Raw genomic sequence first — 20183 nt, forward strand, 5'->3', positions numbered from 1 at the left:
ACGCAATAGAATGAACAGTGAAAGTAAGAGTGGCTTGTGCAATAAATCTTAACAGGCATAATTAAGAATGAAAATAACTGAAGGAAATATATATTTGCTAAAATTAAAACAACGAATCTGATTTATATTCTTTTGGTTTCTCTATATTTAAAAATTACAAATGCAGTGAAAATACAGGCATTGGTATCGGCGAGTACCAAAAATGAAAGTATTGGTATTGGCCTTGTTCTGAAAAAAATGGGATTGGTGCATCCCTAGTAAGAACTTTATATGTCATTAACTGATATAATATTAATATTCTACCTGTATATTATACTGATAACCACCGTAATAACATAGTTGGTAAGAGAGACACATGATGAATTAGAGTTTGTTACAAGTAGCTTTTCCACAAGCTGAGGTATATACTAATATATAGAAGGTACAGCGTCATACACACAAATACAAAACACAAAAATGGTAACATGTAACACTAAAATAATGCAATAAATATTTAAACAACATAAGATGTAACAAACCCCAATGTACATAATTAAAAAAAATAACTAACAAAAAACAATTATTTAAATCTGGGGAACATAGGACCCTGAAAACATACAGGAATGACCCTTTGTATTGCGTCTAATGACCTGCGTCCGTGCTGTCTCTCTACTAACGATGAAGCTGTGTGTTTTATTACTTAAAAAACAGCGACGATACCACCTTGTTACTGAGTAATATAAAGTATCATTTCAAAGTCGTGGAGCAGCGTTGACAAGTTTCAGTTTTCCTAAATATTTGTGTCTGTACACTTCAATGAAGAGTGATTAAACTGACTGGAACGACCTGTACATTACATGGTTTGAATGCACACCTTCTAGCCAATCAGAATCAAGTAATCAGGTAGATCATTGAATAAGTCTCATGTAATCGCTCAATCAATGTTTCGATCATGGAAAAAAGACAATAAAACAATTTCTAAACAATATTTCATAGAACTTTACATTTATGCCAGGAAAGCCATTCAGTGTCCACAGCTCATTAGTTAGCTAGAAAAAAAAAACTCTAGAAAGGAGTATTTTGATAAACATATGCGCCATATTACATATTCATTATATTTTTGCTTAACCTATTAGTGATGACAAATTAGTGCTGGGTGGTATGACCAAAAATCTGTATCACAGTATTTAAGACTCTGGCGGTTTCACTGTCTATCAGGGTGTTTTTTTCTTTTCATGACTGGACCTTTATATAGGATTATAGTGGCTTTCAAAAACACTACTTAGAAAAAGTACTTTCAAAAATGGTGGTAATCAAATTTAGTTAATCTTATAAAATGTAATCAAATGAAAATGTATTTTTTGGAAAGTTCACTGTTTAAATGTAAATGTATGAAAACTTGTGACATTCCTTAAAGTAATAATAATAAAATTCATTAAAACATTTAGAAGTACATTCTACTGTGCAATAGTAATATATTTCTTCCATAATTTCAAGTTAGACCTAACTTTTATTTTGGCGTGTTGTAATAAAGACCTTTGGGTCTTAATAAACTATATTATTATTACAACTACTACTACTTGAAGTTCACTCTACTGTGCAATAATTATATATATATATATATATATATATATATATATATATATATATATATATATTTTTTTTTTTTTTACTACCGTTATATTTTCTTCAAGTTAAACCAAACTTTTATTTCGACAGGTTGTCATGAAGACTTTTGAGTTTTGATGACGATAATTTTATCAAATTTAATGGTGAAATGCTTGTGAAGTGATTCTTAGAGCTGCACTGCAGATGAAGTTCATGTGTTCATGTCTTCATAGTGAGAAGGCAGACAATGAAAAACACCTGAAACAACAAGCGTTGCACATGCTTCAGTAGCCAATAGCTGCGTCTCATTTCGGGCTGCGTCCTCCGGAGGTCGCATTTGATGGCTGCATACGTCATCGAGGCGGTCATCTTTTAAGAAAAGTAACCGTTAAGATTGCAAAGTAAGAAAGAAATTACACTATTTTACACCTCATGAGGAATAACAGTCAATTTTATTATGGTTACTTTTCTTAAATAAGACATCCTTGATGATGACAAATGAGACCTCTGGAGAATGCAGCCTCTGAAATAAGCTGTGTCTCATGTGTGTAGTAGACGAAACTGCGGCACTCACTCACACAGAGACATGCAGATGTCAGATTTACATAGCAGTCTTTTTGAGCTCTGATATCAGACACCAGTCCATATCACAATATGATTCACTGTACAGCCCTATGTTAGATTTTTTCATCCAAAAATTGCCATTTTCTGTGACATTCAAGGTTAAAGGTGGGGTAAGCCATATTTCAAAAACACTGTTTGGAAGTTAGTCGGACCGACACCAACAACAAACTTGTAGCCAATCAGCATTAGGGGGCTATGACAATCAAGGAGACAGAATGAGCAAGAGGGAGATTTGAAGAAAGACTGCAGAAAGAGAGATGAGACCCAATACAAAAGAGTTAAAAAGAATATCACTGGAATGAAGGTTTATTACTAGGCAAGCACTTTAGGATACACATTAATATTAAAAAAATATATTTCTAGCACTGGAGAAAGCTAAGCGGGAAGGCCAGAAAACAGACGTGGATTCTTTGATTCCGCTTCTCATGTGAGTAACACTGGGTTTGAGTGTCATTGAATGTCTGGAGCTGCTGTGCTGTTGGCAACTAACAACAAACTCTTGTTGTATTTACACTTATGTAATGTACATTAATTTTTTGTGCTTCCTTGTCGTTCGTTCATCATCTGCGCTTTATTTTTCATGAAGCATTATTTTGTTGCGCGTCAGCTGTGATAAACAGACATCCACTCTCGCATTGCGTGTTTAACAGTGGCCAGCTAGTGAAAGTTGTGCAGGTAAACCACTGCGCACTGACGACCGCTAGAGAATGCGGTGTTTAGTGTCATTGTTAGTGCACTCACCTTGCCTGCCAGTAGCGATCAGGGTTCGAGACCAACTCGGAGCAGGGTGGTTAGGATTGGAGGGTGCGTTTTGGAGGCGGAGCAATGTAGAGAGGGGTGAGTTTGTTTGCGTTGATTTCAAATATCAACAATGTCCAAAAGCGTTTTTGAAATATCACCTTTAAACATTAAGTTCCATATGTGACTAGATACTGTGGGCTCTGTCATCATAGGGCACTGCATGGTATTTGCCATGTTAAAGAGATTAAGTTGTGTGGGTTATTTCTTGCTGTTCTTAAGTTATAACCACTAGAAAGAAGGGTATGCAGAAGTCCCCTCTCAAAACACTACATAGTGCTGTTCACGGCCATTGAAAAGATGCAGCAATTGTTTCAGTTACACACTAGTTTGCTGGCATTTCAAAAATACATATCATACTATATGCAAAATTGAAACCAGTATACCGGTTCATCCAGCACTATGACAAATTTATTCAAACACACAAATGAAATAAGAAAACTAGTTATGACAGCCACCATTTAAATGTTTATATTAGCCTAACTGTCATTAAAAGGAAGATATAATGTGCAATTTAAACGTTTTTATAGAACCTAGTTGATTGTTGATTATTATATCTAAATATAAATAGCAATTGAATTTATTGTTAGTAATGTACCAACGGAGAGTGTTCCCTGTATGGTTTACAGAAGTTGCTTGTTTTCCTTAAAAAAAAAAAAAAAAAAAAGACATGTACTGATACATATCCATACCTGATATATATCTAAATAAATCAGTATCGAAACAAAATTGTAATCTTATCAGTTCGTGAAATCAGTGTCAATAGTACCCAGCCCTAAGAAAAAATTATATTCACTACATGACTTTTAAGATTTTATTTATACCCCTGCCTGGAAATCACCATTTTAGAATTCCATGTTTTCCATGAATGTGGGGACTCTGAATACAAATTACTAAGTCCATAACCAATATTGTCTTTAGTACATCTTTCTTCTGTTAATGAAGACAAATAAGGATTGTACAATTTTATATTTATGCATTTATGCTTAAAAGGTACTTTAAGGTTAGCAACCATAACACTGAAAACAATAAAGTGGGGGGAACTCAAGAAACCACAGCAATGTTGCAACTGCTGTGGTGGTGGGGGGAATCAAAACACCATACCATCTTTTAAATGTACCATTTCTTCAAAACCTGAGAAAATATTTGATCTAGATGGCCAAAACGTAATTGCCTGAGGGATAGGTGGAAATATCCATACACAGGACGGTGAGCAAAACATTAACCCAAGATACTGTGGACCTTGTACTCACTTTTGAACTATAAAGGTGGTTATTATAACGGAAGTTTATTACATAAAACCTCATTAGAAGTGCAGAAGGTGAAAACAACTAATTGCCCATAATGAATCAGCTGCGTGTCAGTATATCCTGGAACCGGCACACTCCCATGACTGCTCTAAAAATACAACCAGGGATCCCAGTAATGTGATCTTAGACACACAACCCTAACCCTAACCCTAACCCTAACCCTACCCTAACCCAGCATCTGTAGACAGATGGAAATTCAGTGTATACTTGGATTGGGATATTTTTTGGCATTTTTATGCAAACACCCAAGACCCAAAACTTTAGTTTGAGAATGGACAAGACAACAGATACGTCTCTTCATTCTTTCTTCACATGTCCTCTGCCTCTTACCTTGTGCACACTCTTGGGATTCTCCAACCATGCATAGTACATCTCCTCGACATAGTTAGAGCTCGTTCCATTCAGAAACGGCTCTGCGGCCACCGGTGCCGTGTAGCACCTGAATGGCTGAAACGTCCTAGGGGTGGCTGCTGGCCTCTGCTGTGATAGATTTTTAGCAGTCTGTGAGGCCGTGATTGGCCGGAGCCGTGCCGCACAAGTCCTTAAGCGGTGCATCGCAGTCTATTGAATGAACACCACCCACACTCACAAGTTCCTGGATGTCCCCAGTGCCACAAAAGAAAAGAGAAGTGTCACCTCCTTCTTTACCCCAAAACGGAAAATGTGTTTCAATTTCCTGTGGAAGAATGGACACGTTCCAAAAGCCCTTGACCTTTTACTCCTATTTGCGTTTTGCACTCTGGAAGAAAAATAGAAAAGTCAATCAGATGTGCAGTTTAACTCAGAAATTTAAAGACAAATAGACTTGATGGATAGAAGTATGCTGTTAGAAAGTTCCTGCCCTGGGTATGACATGGAGGTTTTAATAAGATTTTTAGTGCAAAAGCAAAACAAAAGTTGCATCACACATGACGCACTATACACTATGCACTTATGCATTATGTAATTATCCATGTAGCGTGTGAATTTTATAAGGTTATTTTGTCATTTAACATCGGAGTCTGATAGCCCCTCCCACTCCACAACGTAATTAAAGCTGCGACAGTTTAGTACATGAAGCGTCCAACATTCCACACTTCGTTTTTTCCGTTAATTTAGTGCATCATCCGGGTATTTAAAGTGCACATTTTCTTTTTGGAATTTTCAGTGTGAACACACTACTTGCACTATTTATACTCAAAACGTCATAGAATAGTGCATAAGTACGCGAATTGGGACGCACCTAAACAGTTGTAATCTAATGTATAAAATATAAGTACAACAGTAAGCATGCAATCATCATCAAGACAAAACATCTTCATACAGCTCTGAATGTAATCGTTCATGTCTGTTTATGCAGTAAATGCAGCTTAGTACTTCACATGGCACAATGGTCACCTCTAGAGCCCAGACAAAGGTCAAAGAGCTAGTCAAGCTCCTGATAAAGAACAAGAGCTCCAAAGAACCTTATTTCTGAGAACATGATGCCTTCATTGCCCTGTAAACATTAAAAGACTTAGTGTTTTACATAAAGTGATTGTGGAATAAAGTGTCAGAAGGGTTTTGGCTGGAGTGGCTTACATTAAGGCACACAGCAACCATAACTATACGTAGTGTTTGTCGAATGATGTGAAGTTTGAATTTATTTTTCACCCAACTGCTGCTTTGCCAATAAACAAGAGCATAACTTGCATAACACTGATATAATCAAGTTACAAAAACCTTTGATGCTTGTAAACCTCCATTGTTGCAAATAAAAATGTACATCTTTACTAATGCACACAAAGAACTGGGGGTTAAAGGTGAGTCTATTTTAATCACCCATATAACATACTACAAACTATACAGCATGTAGGTAAAAAGATTTTTATCACATACCTATCTAATATGCAAAAGCATGTTAATTATAACGTCACATTTTTTTTTTAGAAACCACGTGTAAAAAACATTACATAACTTTTAATGCATGATACACTGCAAACCCTTGAACCCCACAACAGATGACTTATTTTATATCTCGGTAGTATTTTTGGCCTCATTGAATTAATCTTTTTCAACACAATATGTCATATGCAACTTTGCGAAGAGTTTTTTCCTCACATTTTAACAAAGCAATGTCTTTTCTTCCTACATAAAAAAAAAAAAAAAATCAGACCCGTTGCTAATGTAAACTTAACTATACTCTTTAAAATAAATTAATTAATTAAAAAAAAAATATATATATATATATATATATATATATGCGTCCGTTTCCGCTAAAATGAAACTAATATGACCATGTGGTTGAAATAAACATGGACCCCTTCTCTCCCTCCACACGCCTATGTTTTGACCTTGCGTCCACATTCCACTCCCCTTCACTGATGAGTCACTCAACCCCGCCCGCCTACTGAAGCGTTTTCAGAGAGCCATTGGCCGGAGATTCCTAACTCCGCCCACCGGTCATGCCTAGTGGAAGGCTAATGGAGACACTGAGTGTCAATCATTATGTCCTTTCACTAAACATGGGTCTTATGAAAATATTAGCAGCGCATGCTAACCGTCAAATCGAAAGCCGATACTGGAGTTCAATCATACAATTTCAACTTTTATTACTAAGTTGCTTTTTTTTATTGTTAAACGTATTTGTTTAATGAATAAAGACACAAATCCTACGTATTTCCGCTGTGAACCACAAAACCTTGACCTAGCAACAATAATGAGCTAATTAAGGTCGGTTCGGGCACGTAGTTTTGTCACTGGATAGTTAAGTAACCTTCTGCATAAATACCTACTTATGTCCTCAAATATCAGTTAACTTCGTGCCACACCAAACAAGAGCAAAGCAGCCATGCTAAAAAGAAATGAAGAGAGGAACGCGTCTCTTCCGTACAGTATTTGCCGACGTTGTCATTCAGTAACCTTTTAACGGTGGATGGAACTGTGTGCACATAAAACAAGAAAAACTTACTTGTACCGACAGCCGTTGTTAACTGGTCGTGCACTGGAGTTGGTATTGGCTCCACTGACCCCTGCGCTGCTCACAAGAGTGACAGTCGACACCACTAGAACAGCTCCGTCATAAAGAACGTCAGCCGCTTCCGACGTCACTTCTAGGTTTCGCGCGGTATCTTCTTTCGGAGTCTGCGAATCGGTTTATTTAAACCGTTCTTCTCAAAGAACCTATTAAAACGATACTTTATTTATGCTATTCTTTATAACGTAATTACGTCATCACGTGACATCCGGCAATCCTAAAAATAATTTACATTTCTATTACACAATAGGCAAAATCTTCAATATCTCTTGACTGAAAAAGCATTTGATGCGTTTCAATAAAACGATTTAACTATTAATCTAATGCTGTTTTCTAGCGCTTCTGTTAAGTACCTACTTAAGACGCGATTTGTGTTCAAGTGGTTTTGGTCAGAGTAAAATGGACAATTTCAAATTCCATATGGACAGGAAACATTTTGCCCTAATACATAATGAATGAGCAAAGGACTCGTGCGTTAGAAAATTTCTCAATATAGTTTTGCCTCACATGTCTGTCTTTTAGAGCTCTTTGGCATTTTCATAATCAGCAAAACGAAACAGTTTAATTAAAACAAAGATGACGTCAAATAAAATATAAATATTAGATGAAAAACGTAAACTTAAAAATCTGAAATGTTGCCTTGGCACGTAGGCCTAACTAAAATTACTAAAACTATATTAAAGCTATATAGAAATATAAATTTTTGATAAAAACGACAAATTCACAACAAAATTGCTAAAACAAACTATCAAAACAAACATCAGCATGCATGAATACAATTTTTTATGATCAATAGCAATTTGCTTACAACATAAATTTTCAGTTAAAATGGCCGAGTTGTTCATGACACTGATTCATTGAAAAGAATGCTGCCCAAATTGTTTAAAATGCACCTCACATCATTAAAAACATACCAGTGTTTTTTTTTATTTTCATATGCAAAAACCATCATCAGCATCACACTGTAGGTAGTCCAAAATAAACTAAGTCCATCTTTTATCCATAAAACATCAACAATCCACAACTGCTTCACCTGTCATGTTATCATGTACACATAAATGGAAATACAGTGTGTGGGGGGTGGGTTGCTGTGTCTATCATTCATTCAGTTAATCATACAAATGTAAAATAACACTTATCAGACATGTACTGTATGGCACTTACTGATTTTACTATGATGTAAATGTCCTAGTGTGAGGATACAGTCTAATGTGGCCTACAACAGACATGTTTGTTTTTGTTTGTTTGCGGGTACATGACTTTATACAAATACTATACCCCATGTGGTATTACGGTCATTGCAAAGAAAGAAGTCTATGAAACATGCAGACAATCAGTTTCATAAAGGAAGAAATTCTGTATTTATCGCATAGGATGTGATATCATGCATGTAGCCCTTAAAAACGATGGGAGAAAAGCTTCCACTTTGTTTTCATTGTTATTGTTGTTTGTTTGTTTTTGTAAAAATAAAAAAAAACCATGAAGTGTCAGAAATTAATCATTTTCAAAAACAAGTATTAATCTTTACCTGATTTTTGCCTCACTGGGGACAGAATTTCACTTGGCAAATAAAGTAAAAAATTGATTTTCTATAAAAGTTACATATAAATAAAAATATGGAAATAAAACTATATAAAAATGGTAAAATAGTAGTTTCAAATCACTGTGTTGGTAGCAACAATTTCAAATGATAATAAAAAGAACAAAATTACTTAATGTATTTTGTTTCTTGTCTTGCACTCCAGTATTGCAAGATGTAAATTATTTATATTACGAATATTATGCGCCACAGTGCAAAGAGAATGATTTGCAGTTACCACGGGCCATTTAGATACTAATAATGACTTGATAACCTTGTAAAACAATAGGGATGCCTAGCAAACTAAATTATCGCATTTGTCCTTTACATATAACATTTTTTTTGGAACAATGATTGACTGTGGGTGTACAGATTACATTGTGTAAAAAAAAAAAAAGGGGGGGGGGGGGGTGGCAGCCTATGATCAAAGGGTCTCTGTACATTCCTATAAACAGTGAACATTACTGAAGTGCAAAAAGTCTCAGTGGTCCTATATAGCATATAAGAATCATAACATTTAAGGAGATCGGTCTGTTGCCATAGGCATCTTATATCACGTGTCAGGCGGGAATCGTTTAATTGGTTAAAGAGTTCTCTCGCTCCTATCGTGTACTCTGATGTATTGCGAATGGAGGTTCCTTTCGCAACAGTGACCGTCTCTCTGTTTGATTGACAGTTGACAGCTGTTTACAGAAGGACAGGGGAGAATAAGTGGGGGAGAGGGTGCGACCACCTGATTCCTCCTCGACTCCTCCCACTGCACATTTCACACTTGGCCTGTCCATCCCAGACAGAAATACAACTGTCAGTCTGTGTGTTATGTGTTATACTGGGGGTGCAGGCGCTGGTCTTTGAGGCATTAGTTGTTGGGTAGGAGCAGGTGGTCTGTGGAGAGTGGACAGAGGGTAGGTAAGGGTCAGAAATAAGCTCTCTAAAAACTGGATTTATGAACATATGCTTTCAAAATGTTGCTGCCTGTGTAGAAGATTACTAAACAGCAACTTATGAGGAACTATATCAAATGCTGCTTTAAAAAACAGCTGTCTAAGTAAGCTGCTCACTATGTTTTGGAATGCATTACACTTCCATTCAAAAGTTTGCGGTCAGTAAGATTTTTCTATTTAAAACAAGTCTTATGCTCAATAAGGCTGTATTTGATAATAAATACAATAAAAAAGTAATATTGTGAAATATTATTACAATTTAAAATGACTTTTCTATTTTAATTTACTTTAAAAAAATTTAAAAGAGTTGTGCTGCTTAATATTTTTGTGGAAACTTTGATACATGTTTTTTTTCAGGATTCTTTGATGAGTAGAAAGTTAAAGTTCAAATAAAGTAGCATTTATTTGAAATAGAAATCTTTTGTAATAAATGTCTTGACTGTCAATTTAATGCATCCTTACTTAATAAATAAATGTATTCATTTCTTATAAAAATGACTGACAAACTTTTGACTGGTATTGTATATTATTACCGTGCAAATGGTGGTGGCGGCGGTCTGGTGGTGTAAGATGGCACAGAGGCTGATTTATTAGTCTGAACCACCTGCAAAGAGACAGAAACTCCTATTACTATTGCACAAACATATGCATGATGGGTAACTCAAGTATGAATGAACTAAACTAAATATGATTGAAATGAATTAACATATTTTAGCCATTGGCAACCAGGACAACACAAACCTCAAGGAAGGCTGAAGAGACTGTTGTGTGGACTGGTCTTTGCATTTCCAAGAGACTGTACCTCCTCTATTATATTATTATACATTTGCTGGTCATATAATTAGAATATCATCAAAAAGTTGATTTATTTCACTAATTCCATTCAAAAAGTGAAACTTGTATATTATATTCATTCATTACACACAGACTGATATATTTCAAATGTTTTTTTCTTTTAATTTTGATGATTATAACTGACTACTAAGGAAAATCCCAAATTTATATTTAAATATTTATATTTATATATTTATATTTATATTTAATTATAAAATGGTTAGTTCCTGTCCTTGATTCTGATTGGTCAATATATGTGTTTTATTCACGATAAAACACGGCTATGACCACTTTGAAGCTTACTGTATTATGTAGAAGAGTATTGTGAGAAAGAGATCGATTGAACGAGTTTATTACCTGCATTCAGATTTAGCATTTTCCTTCAGGTCAGTCCTACGTTCATAATAAAAAATATGTTTAAATGTCCGCTGCAATATCTTGTCCTTTTAACAGTTAAGGGGTTTTCCCGTGACTGACAGCACTAGTCAAAGCATTTGTCAGTGCAATATAAAAACTTTTCAATATAAAAGTCTTCGCTACTGACTGACACACTCTTGCCGCCATCTAATTGCGTAATGATGTAACTTCTTTTGCTGTTCACGGTCAGGGACTATTTTTTCCGGTGGAAGGAAGGCCTTTAGTGATTTTACTTCATGAAAGTTGCATTGATACATATTTTTTGGCTTCAATATTTGTATTGTGTGGTAACCGTTTTATAAAAGCAATAAGGTACTCAAGGCTAGTGATGTATCGTGAATAAGTCAAAGCTGAAGGGCGTTGTTAGGCACGACGCGAAGCGGAGCACAGCCTCTCGTACCTTATTGCTTACATGAATTATTTCATTTATTTACATTATTTAATATTTAATGGTTACACTTTACAATAAGGTTTCATTACTTAACATTAGTTAACTACTTAAGATAACATGAACATGAATATAATAATCTTAGTTGATGCTAATTTCAACATTTACTAATACATTATTAAATTCAAAAGTTGTATTTGTCAACATTAGTTAATGCACTGTGAACTAACATGAACAAACAATGAACAACTGTATTTTTATTAACATTAACAAAGATTTAAAAAATACTGTAACAAATGTATTGCTCATTGTTAGTTCATGTTAGTTAATACCTTATTGTAAAGTGTTAACTATTTAATTAAATAATAAAAAAATATTTAATGAAATGAATGTGCAAGATGGTTCTTAACACATTGCTTGTGTCTTTCTTACAAAAGACAAAGTGTAAGAAGAGAAAGAAATGCAGAAGCAGAAAAGGCACATTAAATGCAACAGCAGCAGAGATGCCCCACAGTATAAGTACAGTAAAACTTTCTTAAATAAACAGTATGCAGTTATTTACCTCCTCTGGTGGCAATAACTGAGCCTGGTGCTTTATCATAGAAGAGAAAAAAAAGGAGCCTGATCATTATCTTTATATCAGCAGACTATTGTTTAACTGAGATGTAACATTTAATGACTTCAGTTAAATGTGAAGGACAGATGATTTCTCATGAACCTGTTCTTTCCATGAATTGTTCTTTCTAAATAGAAAGAACTGGAAATGTAATGGAAATGTTTAACTTGGAAGGTTTCAAACTTGTCTTCCCTCTTCACACATTAATAAACTGATTTACTAACTAGTAATATTTCTGTTGCATTGTCATTCCTCAGGCATTTAGTGGGCATTTTGTACAGTTGTGTTATGCTCAGGCACATATACTGGAAAAAAATCTAAAGATACAGTACTATACAGTAGGTTAATTACACTTGTTAGATTCACATTTACACTACATTTAGTGAGTTAAACATTGTCAGTATGGTAGTCAGTAGAGTACTGCTGTGTAGAGGTCTGCTTGTGGATTTGCTCACTCACCCCACCCTTTACTATACTGTTGGGGTTTCCCCGCTGAGACACAGTAGCCTGCGGTCTGCTGTCAGCTCTGAGGAAACAACCAAAGAATGCTGATCAATATTAATAATGTAAATATCTAGGTTACATTTAACACACTAAACATCATTTGTTCAATACATTTCATCCAAAAAAAAAAAAAAAAAAAAAAGCCACGTTATGCTATTTTAAAGGTTTCTAATTTTGTTTTGGAGGTCTCCTACAATAGGTTTACATGCACCAAGGTCAAAAAAAAAAAAAAACACTTTAATTTTCCCATAATATACATTGCAGAATTACCTGTTTTCTCATAATGTCTTAAATGGTTTGATAAAGGATTTAGTCTCTCTAACCAATCAGAACAGCCTCACGGAGAAGTATGGATTTAGATGACTCAGTCTGTTGTGACTGGTGTACCGCTTAGTGTCGGTAATGAAACGGCCATTACCATATCAGAATTTCATCTCCGGAGGCTTCCGCAGCACTTGTATACACAATGGTACGAATAGTAACGATGGCATTGGTTTAACTGTATCAATTCAAGCCCGAGTTCTCATCCTTTGGAAGTGCATGCTAATTGTATTTGCTTTCACAGCACAGAAAAGAGCGTCTTCTTGACGTGTTGACAACACAAACCAAGCTCTTCTAGGTCTCAGCTACAACTACAGTGTTTTAGGGCGGGTCAAAGTAGATGTTCACAGGCAGCCAATGAAGAGCATTATGCTAATGTGTTACAATCCTACGCAGGTTCGTGCAGGTATTAAGACTGGAATTACTGACGGCTTGTTTCAGGCAATTCAAGATTTCTTTCTTTGGGAGACAATAACATAATTTATTGTGCACACATGAAAGGTAATATCCGAAAAAGCGTAAGCATAAAACAGAGGTAAGAGGCACTTTAAATACACATTACAATTCTGATTTGGACATATAGGAATTGTTTTTGATATGCCTCTTAAATATTTGCTGTTACACTGAGGTACTATTGAATGCTTGATTCTGATTGGCAGCCAAATCCCTTTGACCTAAAATATTTACCTGAAGTGCTCACAAATTAAAATGAATATATGAATAATATAACATTCCCATGTTTACGGTTCTCTGATGACGGTTAATGGTCACATGCATGCAGGTAAACAAAATATTTCATCTTTTTTAGTGCTTTTCACGTGTTTTTATTTTAAATTTATTTATTTATTTAATTTAAGGTAATGTTTTAAATTCATTATTAACTTATTTATCTTTTAATTATTAGCTTTTTATTAATTAATTATTTAGCTATTCACCTTGATCTAAGTTTTTGATTACGCATGACAGATAGTTCCATAACAAATGATCAGAAATTCAAAAACAACCATATAGCCTTATAAAGTCAAGGAAAAAATTCATTGGTTCACAGACAAGGCTTAAGGCTAGTCTTAGACTAAAATGCATGTTTGAGCTGTTTTAACTGAAAGCAACTTGCACTGGCATATATTAAAATATGTCAGTGCCATTGTTTTGTATCAAGATGCACACCAGTTTTTTTCTAAAGGCACGTTTATAAAGGCTTCATAAATGTCCTAATTAAACTAAGGCCTAATCCTGGCTTAATCTAAGCCCTGTCTGTGAAACCAGGCCTAAGAATAATAAAAATGTAATTCAATTTAATTTAATTTTCAACTTAGGGTATGCACTAGTTTCAGTAATTCAACAGTCCATCATCAGTTATCATTTAAACAACAAACTGGGCTTGTTCTCAGTTGATGACATCATAATAGTGCAGTGAAAGGTTGAGTATATGTCACTCTTTATACTCACTCATAACCCTGAGAGCGTTTCTTTCTGAAAAAGCGTTGCTTCAGCTCATTCCTCTTGAAGAACACGTATAAACCCAATGCCAAAAGAGGAAGAACAAGGAAAAAGAACACAAGAAGACCATCCCTTGTGGAAGTATCTTTATCTGAGAGGTCAGAGTGAGAGAGAGAGAGAGAGAGAGAGAGAGAGAGAGAGAGAGAGAGAGAGAGAGAGTTTAAATTGAGGTAATCACTAAGGCTGTCAAAATTAATGTTTTAATATTGCAATTATTTTTTTCGCAATTAATGCAGCATCCCTTTTCTGTCATCCTTTGGCTGCACTACAGTATGATCACGCTATCATTCATTAAATTAAACCATTCAAGCAAGATAAGACGCAAAAAAAAAAGAACTCAAATATGTACTGGTGCGCTGTCTATAAAGTGGCTCTCTGTGAACAAACACCCAAAATGCACACACAGAATGCCACTTCAGACAGCGTGCCAGTGCCGCACTGAGTTCTCTTTGGCGCTTGAACGGACAAAAACACACAAAATTGTGACAAAATTACAGTTTTGTTGAGTATCCTCATAAGCACAGTCTTAATTGAGTTAAAAAGTGTTGTAATGAATGAATGTAAAGTGTTGTGAGAAAATGTGTCAGATTCCTGTCATCAGGTCTTAAAGTGACAACAGCCTAATAAACTTGTAGCTGACTGTGTCATTAATGTTAATCAAAGTACAAAAGACAAAGAGAAAATTCACTCGCTTCTCTTGAATGAATAACTTATGTAGCTTTGATAAGAATTAATCTACATTCATTTTATAATTTATGCAGTGACGACTGTGCAGTGTTTGATTACTCAATTTCTGTATATTTACCCAATATAACTACCTGAAAATCTGAAAGCAATGTTTATAAGGTTAAATGGGTCAAAAACAACTTTTTAGTGCATTTCAGCAGGGCAGGTAAAAATCTGAACTGACCCAACTGGGCCAGTAGAAAAAAAATCCTTAGCGTTGAGCCCTAATATATTAAAGGTACAGCTAAATGTGACATTTATTACAATGGGTTTATGTGAAGATTGTTTTAAGTTGTTATATTTTTTAAAGCCTATTAAATGTTAAAATTGATAGCTTTCAATTATACTGTAATTTGAATGGCTATATTAATAGCTAGAAAAAAAAGACATCAGTATCAGTACTGGTATAAATGATACTGGCCTTAATTCATAGTGCTTAGTAAAAAGATGCCATTAAACAAAAATTTAAAATATACTATCTTTATGTTGTTTCTACATTATTTTGAAGATTCAATGTGAAAGTATTACAATATAAAAATCTATTAAAAACTCTAATGATAGGTGTGAATAATTACAAAAAAAGTGTGTGATTAAATAGTTAATTTTTTTTTTTAAATCAATCGACAGCACTAGTAATCACGTTTACAGTTGACACCTGTTAAAAGTTTTGATAATCCTTTGTGAAGCTCTAGCTGTGCCATTGTTAAGCAGTCTTACCGTCCCAGGTGGGGCCGCTTTCGATGCTTCCTCCATAACCAGAGGCCTCACAGAATGGAGGAGCCCAGCCGTATTCACAGTGGCAGTTTTTATTGCTGTTACACACCTGAAAGTAGTCAAGCACAAACATACACACTCAGCACACATTTAAAAAGACGTAGAACTCAAGGTATTTAGGATTTAAAAATAGGTGTATATATAGGTGTATGTAAAATGGTATATGTAAAATTTAGGTAACACTTTAGTTTAGGGTCCAATTCTCACTATAAACTAACTGCTTATTAGCATGCATATTACTAGAATATTGACTGTTTATTAGTACTTATAAAGCACATATTAATGCCTTATTCTGCATGACCATATTCTACATCCCTTAATCCAACCCAATAAGTAAACTTAACAACTACCTTACTAACTATTAATAAGCAGTAATTAGGAGTTTATTGAGGCAAAAGTCATAGTTAATCGTTAATAGTGAGAATTGGACCCTAAACTTCAGTGTGACCAAAATTATGTATATGTAGGTATATGTAAAATGGTGCCATTGAATTGTGGGAAGTGTATGCATACGTACCCCATGGCCGTGGCATTTCTTTTCAACGTCACAGTCATAATTCAGCACGTCTGCACTTTTGCACTCAAAATTCAGACAAACCTGCAATACAAATAATAAGAAGTTAGTTTTTTCTGAAGTCAAAAACATACAGTGTGCAGGTAAAATCATAAAATCTTGAGAAGAGAAAAAAAAAAAAAAAAACTAATTTAAACTTTTGTCATGGAAAAAAGATCTGAGCATGTCCTCAGTCAGCCTTCAAGTGGATTCCTTCAAATGTGTTTGGATAGTTTGGCTACCCATATTCTTCAAAATATCTTCTTTTGTGTTCAGCAAAAGAAAGAAATTCATACAGGTTTGGAACAACTTGATGGTGAGTAAATGACAGAATTTAAAGATTTGGTTTGACCATCCCTTAAAGTGAATGATGTTTGTTTTCCAGTTTTTTGGAAAAAAAGTTGGAGAAGCATTGGGTGTACTAACACAAGTTAACTAGCAGTCAACACACTGTGATAAAAAAAATAAATAAATAAACTGATGTTTATACTGGTCCCTTTATATTGTTTTTACTCTAGTCTAGTTTTAGTCTTTATTTCACTCTAGTTCTCCCAAGCCTTTTTTTTGTTTTGTTTCTGTCTTGTTTTTTGATTTGGTTGCTAACTAATCTTTTATTTTTTCTTTCCTGTAAGGTTGCAGTCTTGTTTATTTTCTTTTGTTTTTTAGTTAAATTATTTCTAGAATTTATTCACTTTATCCACTTATTTTTTTCTCTTTGCTAGCCTCAGTTATTTTAGTTTATATTGTTTTCTTTAGTCATAGTTGTTAGTGTTGTTTCTGTTATCTCTTGTTGTCTTGTCTTTTTGAGTCTTGTCTTGTGTGCGTGTGTGTGTGTGTGTCTTGTGTTGATTCCTGCCCTGCCCTGCATCCTGTTCCACCCTGGTCGTTGACTCGCCTGGCCTGTCGGCTAGTCTGGTGCTACTTGGAGTTTCTTCACCAGCTATCAAGCCTCTGGTTCCCTGAGCCGCCACCTTGTCTCCATCTTTGGCCGTCACCTCTTTGCAGTCTACCCCGACCGGCCAGTTCTCCTGATGTGTACCCTGCCATACTGTTTGTGTGCCCTGCCATATTGACAAAGACTTTCTGCTCTGATTTAAGACTTTTTAAGGCCTTAATTTGTGTAAGGGTAAATTAGGACTTTTTTAAGACCCGCAGAAAGCCTGAGAATATGTGCACATTCATGAAAGTGGCTAAACAATTCAGCAAATATATTTTGCTAATCTGTGTGCATAATTTAAGCAGAAACTTGTATGTTCAATGTTGCTTTTCTCTGTCACCTTATTATCTCCACACTTGGTGCCCTCGTTGACCATGCCGGGATCAGGTACGTCAGAGCCCAGGAGGAAGTCCACGCCCCAGCAGGTAGTGCCGGCAATGGGGGTCTGGATGATAGATGGCTTGATGCCAAATATGACTGATGATTGAACATTCTCACACTGTAGCTTCCCGCACATGGCATTCCTAAAAGAATGAGAGCATGAGAGTGTTCTTATAAAAATTCTGAATTTGGATTCCTGAGTGTGAATTTGAATTTAATTGTAATGGCATATATCTTGCTGTACTGTACCTGCTTTCACACTTCTTAAATCCACTGGAATGGTAGCCACAGTTTCCAAAGCGATCACCTTTAGAGTTTACATCCTTAAAACACAGCTCAGGAGCAGCTTTAGCCTCTAAACACAAGAAAAGAGTTACATTTTTTACATTTACAGAATATCAACTTCTATTTTCTGTTTTATATTAATTAAACAAAAACGATCTCTTTTTTTCCCCCTGCTATTTAGTCAGTGATACTATTTAGTATCACTGAGTATAGTATATACATATTTAGTATCATTGATACATTTTAATTTTATTTTTATTTTTATTAGGAATGTCAACGTTAACACGTTAACGCATGCGATTAATATAAACGGAGTGTCTATTTACACTAAGTGCAAATAGCATCCATTTATATTTACACTAGCTCTGCCCACCATTAAGGCTCGCAGACCTGGCTTTTAATGCGATTGATGCGGGTTCGAATCCGCCTTTTGCCGAGCTTGCATTTATTTTTAATAAAAATGAAAATAATGTTCTAAAAGTGTAAATAAACTGCAAACAAGTGTTTAATAATATTAAAAGTGTTTATTGGGTAGGGTTAGGGGAAGGTGCAGGGAGGATTTTTATTCTCCCAATAAGACAGCATCCATTTAATAATTGTAATAAGTATAATCATTTACACTCTATGATATTATTGCGTCCTGTTAATGCAATACTGAGGTGCAAATAGTATCTGCCAATATAAAGTATAGATAGCATCTAATTACTATTTACTCTTATTGCAAAGAATTTATACTTTTACATGGTGTAAATAGAATCTATCGCTATTTTCATCTAGTGTGAATAGCATATTGCTAAGAAAATGCTGCTACTGTCACAGTGTAAACAGAATATATTGCTATTTTCACTTAATATAAATAGCATATAATTGCTATTTACATTTAGTGTAAATAGTATCTAATTGCTATTTACACTTAGTGTAAATAGCTGCTGCCTAATTTAAAATCCTTAATGCATTCAAATAATTTAACGCAAATAAATCAATGAAGCACGTGTCATTAACATAATTTACGTCATGCAGTTAGATGCTCTTGGGAGTCGGGAGTTTATCACAGTATAATGGCGCAAGCACCTGTAACTCTGGTAGGCAGAAATTTCTATTCTAACCCCTTAACCCAATTTCGCTTCTCTGTTTGTGATCAAATCATTTTAAGTCACTAAACTCTGGAAAAGTTCAGTCCAATTATCCAGTAAGCGAATGCATTCAAACAATCAGTCCAAAACAGCGCTAATGTAAAGAAAACCAGGCTTATTACATTAGAGATGGCAGAGAGAACAGTGACTCGCAGCCAGTTTTCAATTATTCATGTCTGTTTAGCTTTAAAACATGAGCTCTGTCATATTTTGTCATTGCTTCTGAAGAGCGTGAACCCTCAGGCATTGCGCTGTGGGAAATACAGACTGAACGGAACGTCAAAACATCCCACAGCTGTATGGTCAGATGATGCACAAACTATGTTTCTCGGCTGGATAAAACAAACCAGCTTCTCGCTAATAAAGTTCTGATGGATAAGGACAATCAAGGCATCTCCATGTGGTTCTGTTGTTCAGTATCACAACTTGACATGTCTCAAAACGTAAACAAGCTCTAAAAAGCTCTAAACAAGTTTTTTGCTGTTGCACTGTACACATACTGTACACTGAATTCTGAAAAGTTTTGTTCTGTAATTTTTTAGTGTGTGGATGCTTTGTTGTACATAAATTTATCAATTATATGGACCTTATATCATTTGGTTATTACGTGTCCTTTTTTGGAAAGACGCCTAAATTTACCTTGAAAAAAGCTTGCAGAAATTAGTTTTGTGAGAATCATTGTTAACACTTTACAATAAGGTCTCATTTGTTAACATTAGTTAATGTATTAATTTAACTAACATTAACTAACAATGAGCAATACATCTGTTTACACACTATTAATCTTTGTTAATGTTTAAAAAATACAGTTGTTCATTGTTTGTTCATGTTAGTTCACAGTGCATTAACTAATGTTAACAAATAAAATACTTTTGATTTTAATAATGTATTAGTAAATGTTGAAATTAACATTAACTAAGATTAAAAAATGCTGTAGAAGTGTTGTTCATTCTTAGCTCATATTAAATAAAGTAGTT

The 20183-nt window shown here is 34.8% G+C and overlaps 2 protein-coding genes across 7 annotated transcripts in view; both read right to left on the reverse strand.

Moving 5' to 3' along the window:
• ogdha (oxoglutarate dehydrogenase a) overlaps positions 1-7421 on the reverse strand; it is a 50732-nt gene extending 43311 nt beyond the window's left edge. For all 3 annotated transcript variants that reach the window (XM_051903443.1, XM_051903442.1, XM_051903444.1), the window contains exons 1-2: positions 7249-7421; positions 4650-5058 (exon numbers count right to left, since the gene is read on the reverse strand). In XM_051903443.1, the coding sequence (XP_051759403.1) occupies positions 4650-4874 (225 nt within the window). In that variant the 5' untranslated portion in view covers positions 4875-5058; positions 7249-7421. The remainder of the gene's footprint in view (positions 1-4649; positions 5059-7248) is intronic.
• Positions 7422-8216: 795 nt separating this feature from the next.
• Positions 8217-20183, reverse strand: part of adam9 (ADAM metallopeptidase domain 9) — a 72787-nt gene continuing 60820 nt past the window's right edge. For 3 of the 4 annotated variants that reach the window (XM_051903464.1, XM_051903461.1, XM_051903465.1), the window contains 9 exons: positions 18038-18143; positions 17748-17931; positions 16435-16515; positions 15861-15966; positions 14367-14508; positions 12552-12618; positions 12039-12068; positions 10371-10441; positions 8217-9778 (listed from right to left, as the gene is read on the reverse strand). In XM_051903464.1, coding sequence (XP_051759424.1) covers positions 9718-9778; positions 10371-10441; positions 12039-12068; positions 12552-12618; positions 14367-14508; positions 15861-15966; positions 16435-16515; positions 17748-17931; positions 18038-18143 — 848 coding nt within the window. In that variant the 3' untranslated portion in view covers positions 8217-9717. The remainder of the gene's footprint in view (positions 9779-10370; positions 10442-12038; positions 12069-12551; positions 12619-14366; positions 14509-15860; positions 15967-16434; positions 16516-17747; positions 17932-18037; positions 18144-20183) is intronic. The other variant, XM_051903462.1, reaches the window with a different exon arrangement.

Source organism: Ctenopharyngodon idella, chromosome 8 (assembly GCF_019924925.1).
Source record: "Ctenopharyngodon idella isolate HZGC_01 chromosome 8, HZGC01, whole genome shotgun sequence".
NCBI lineage: Eukaryota > Metazoa > Chordata > Actinopteri > Cypriniformes > Xenocyprididae > Ctenopharyngodon > Ctenopharyngodon idella.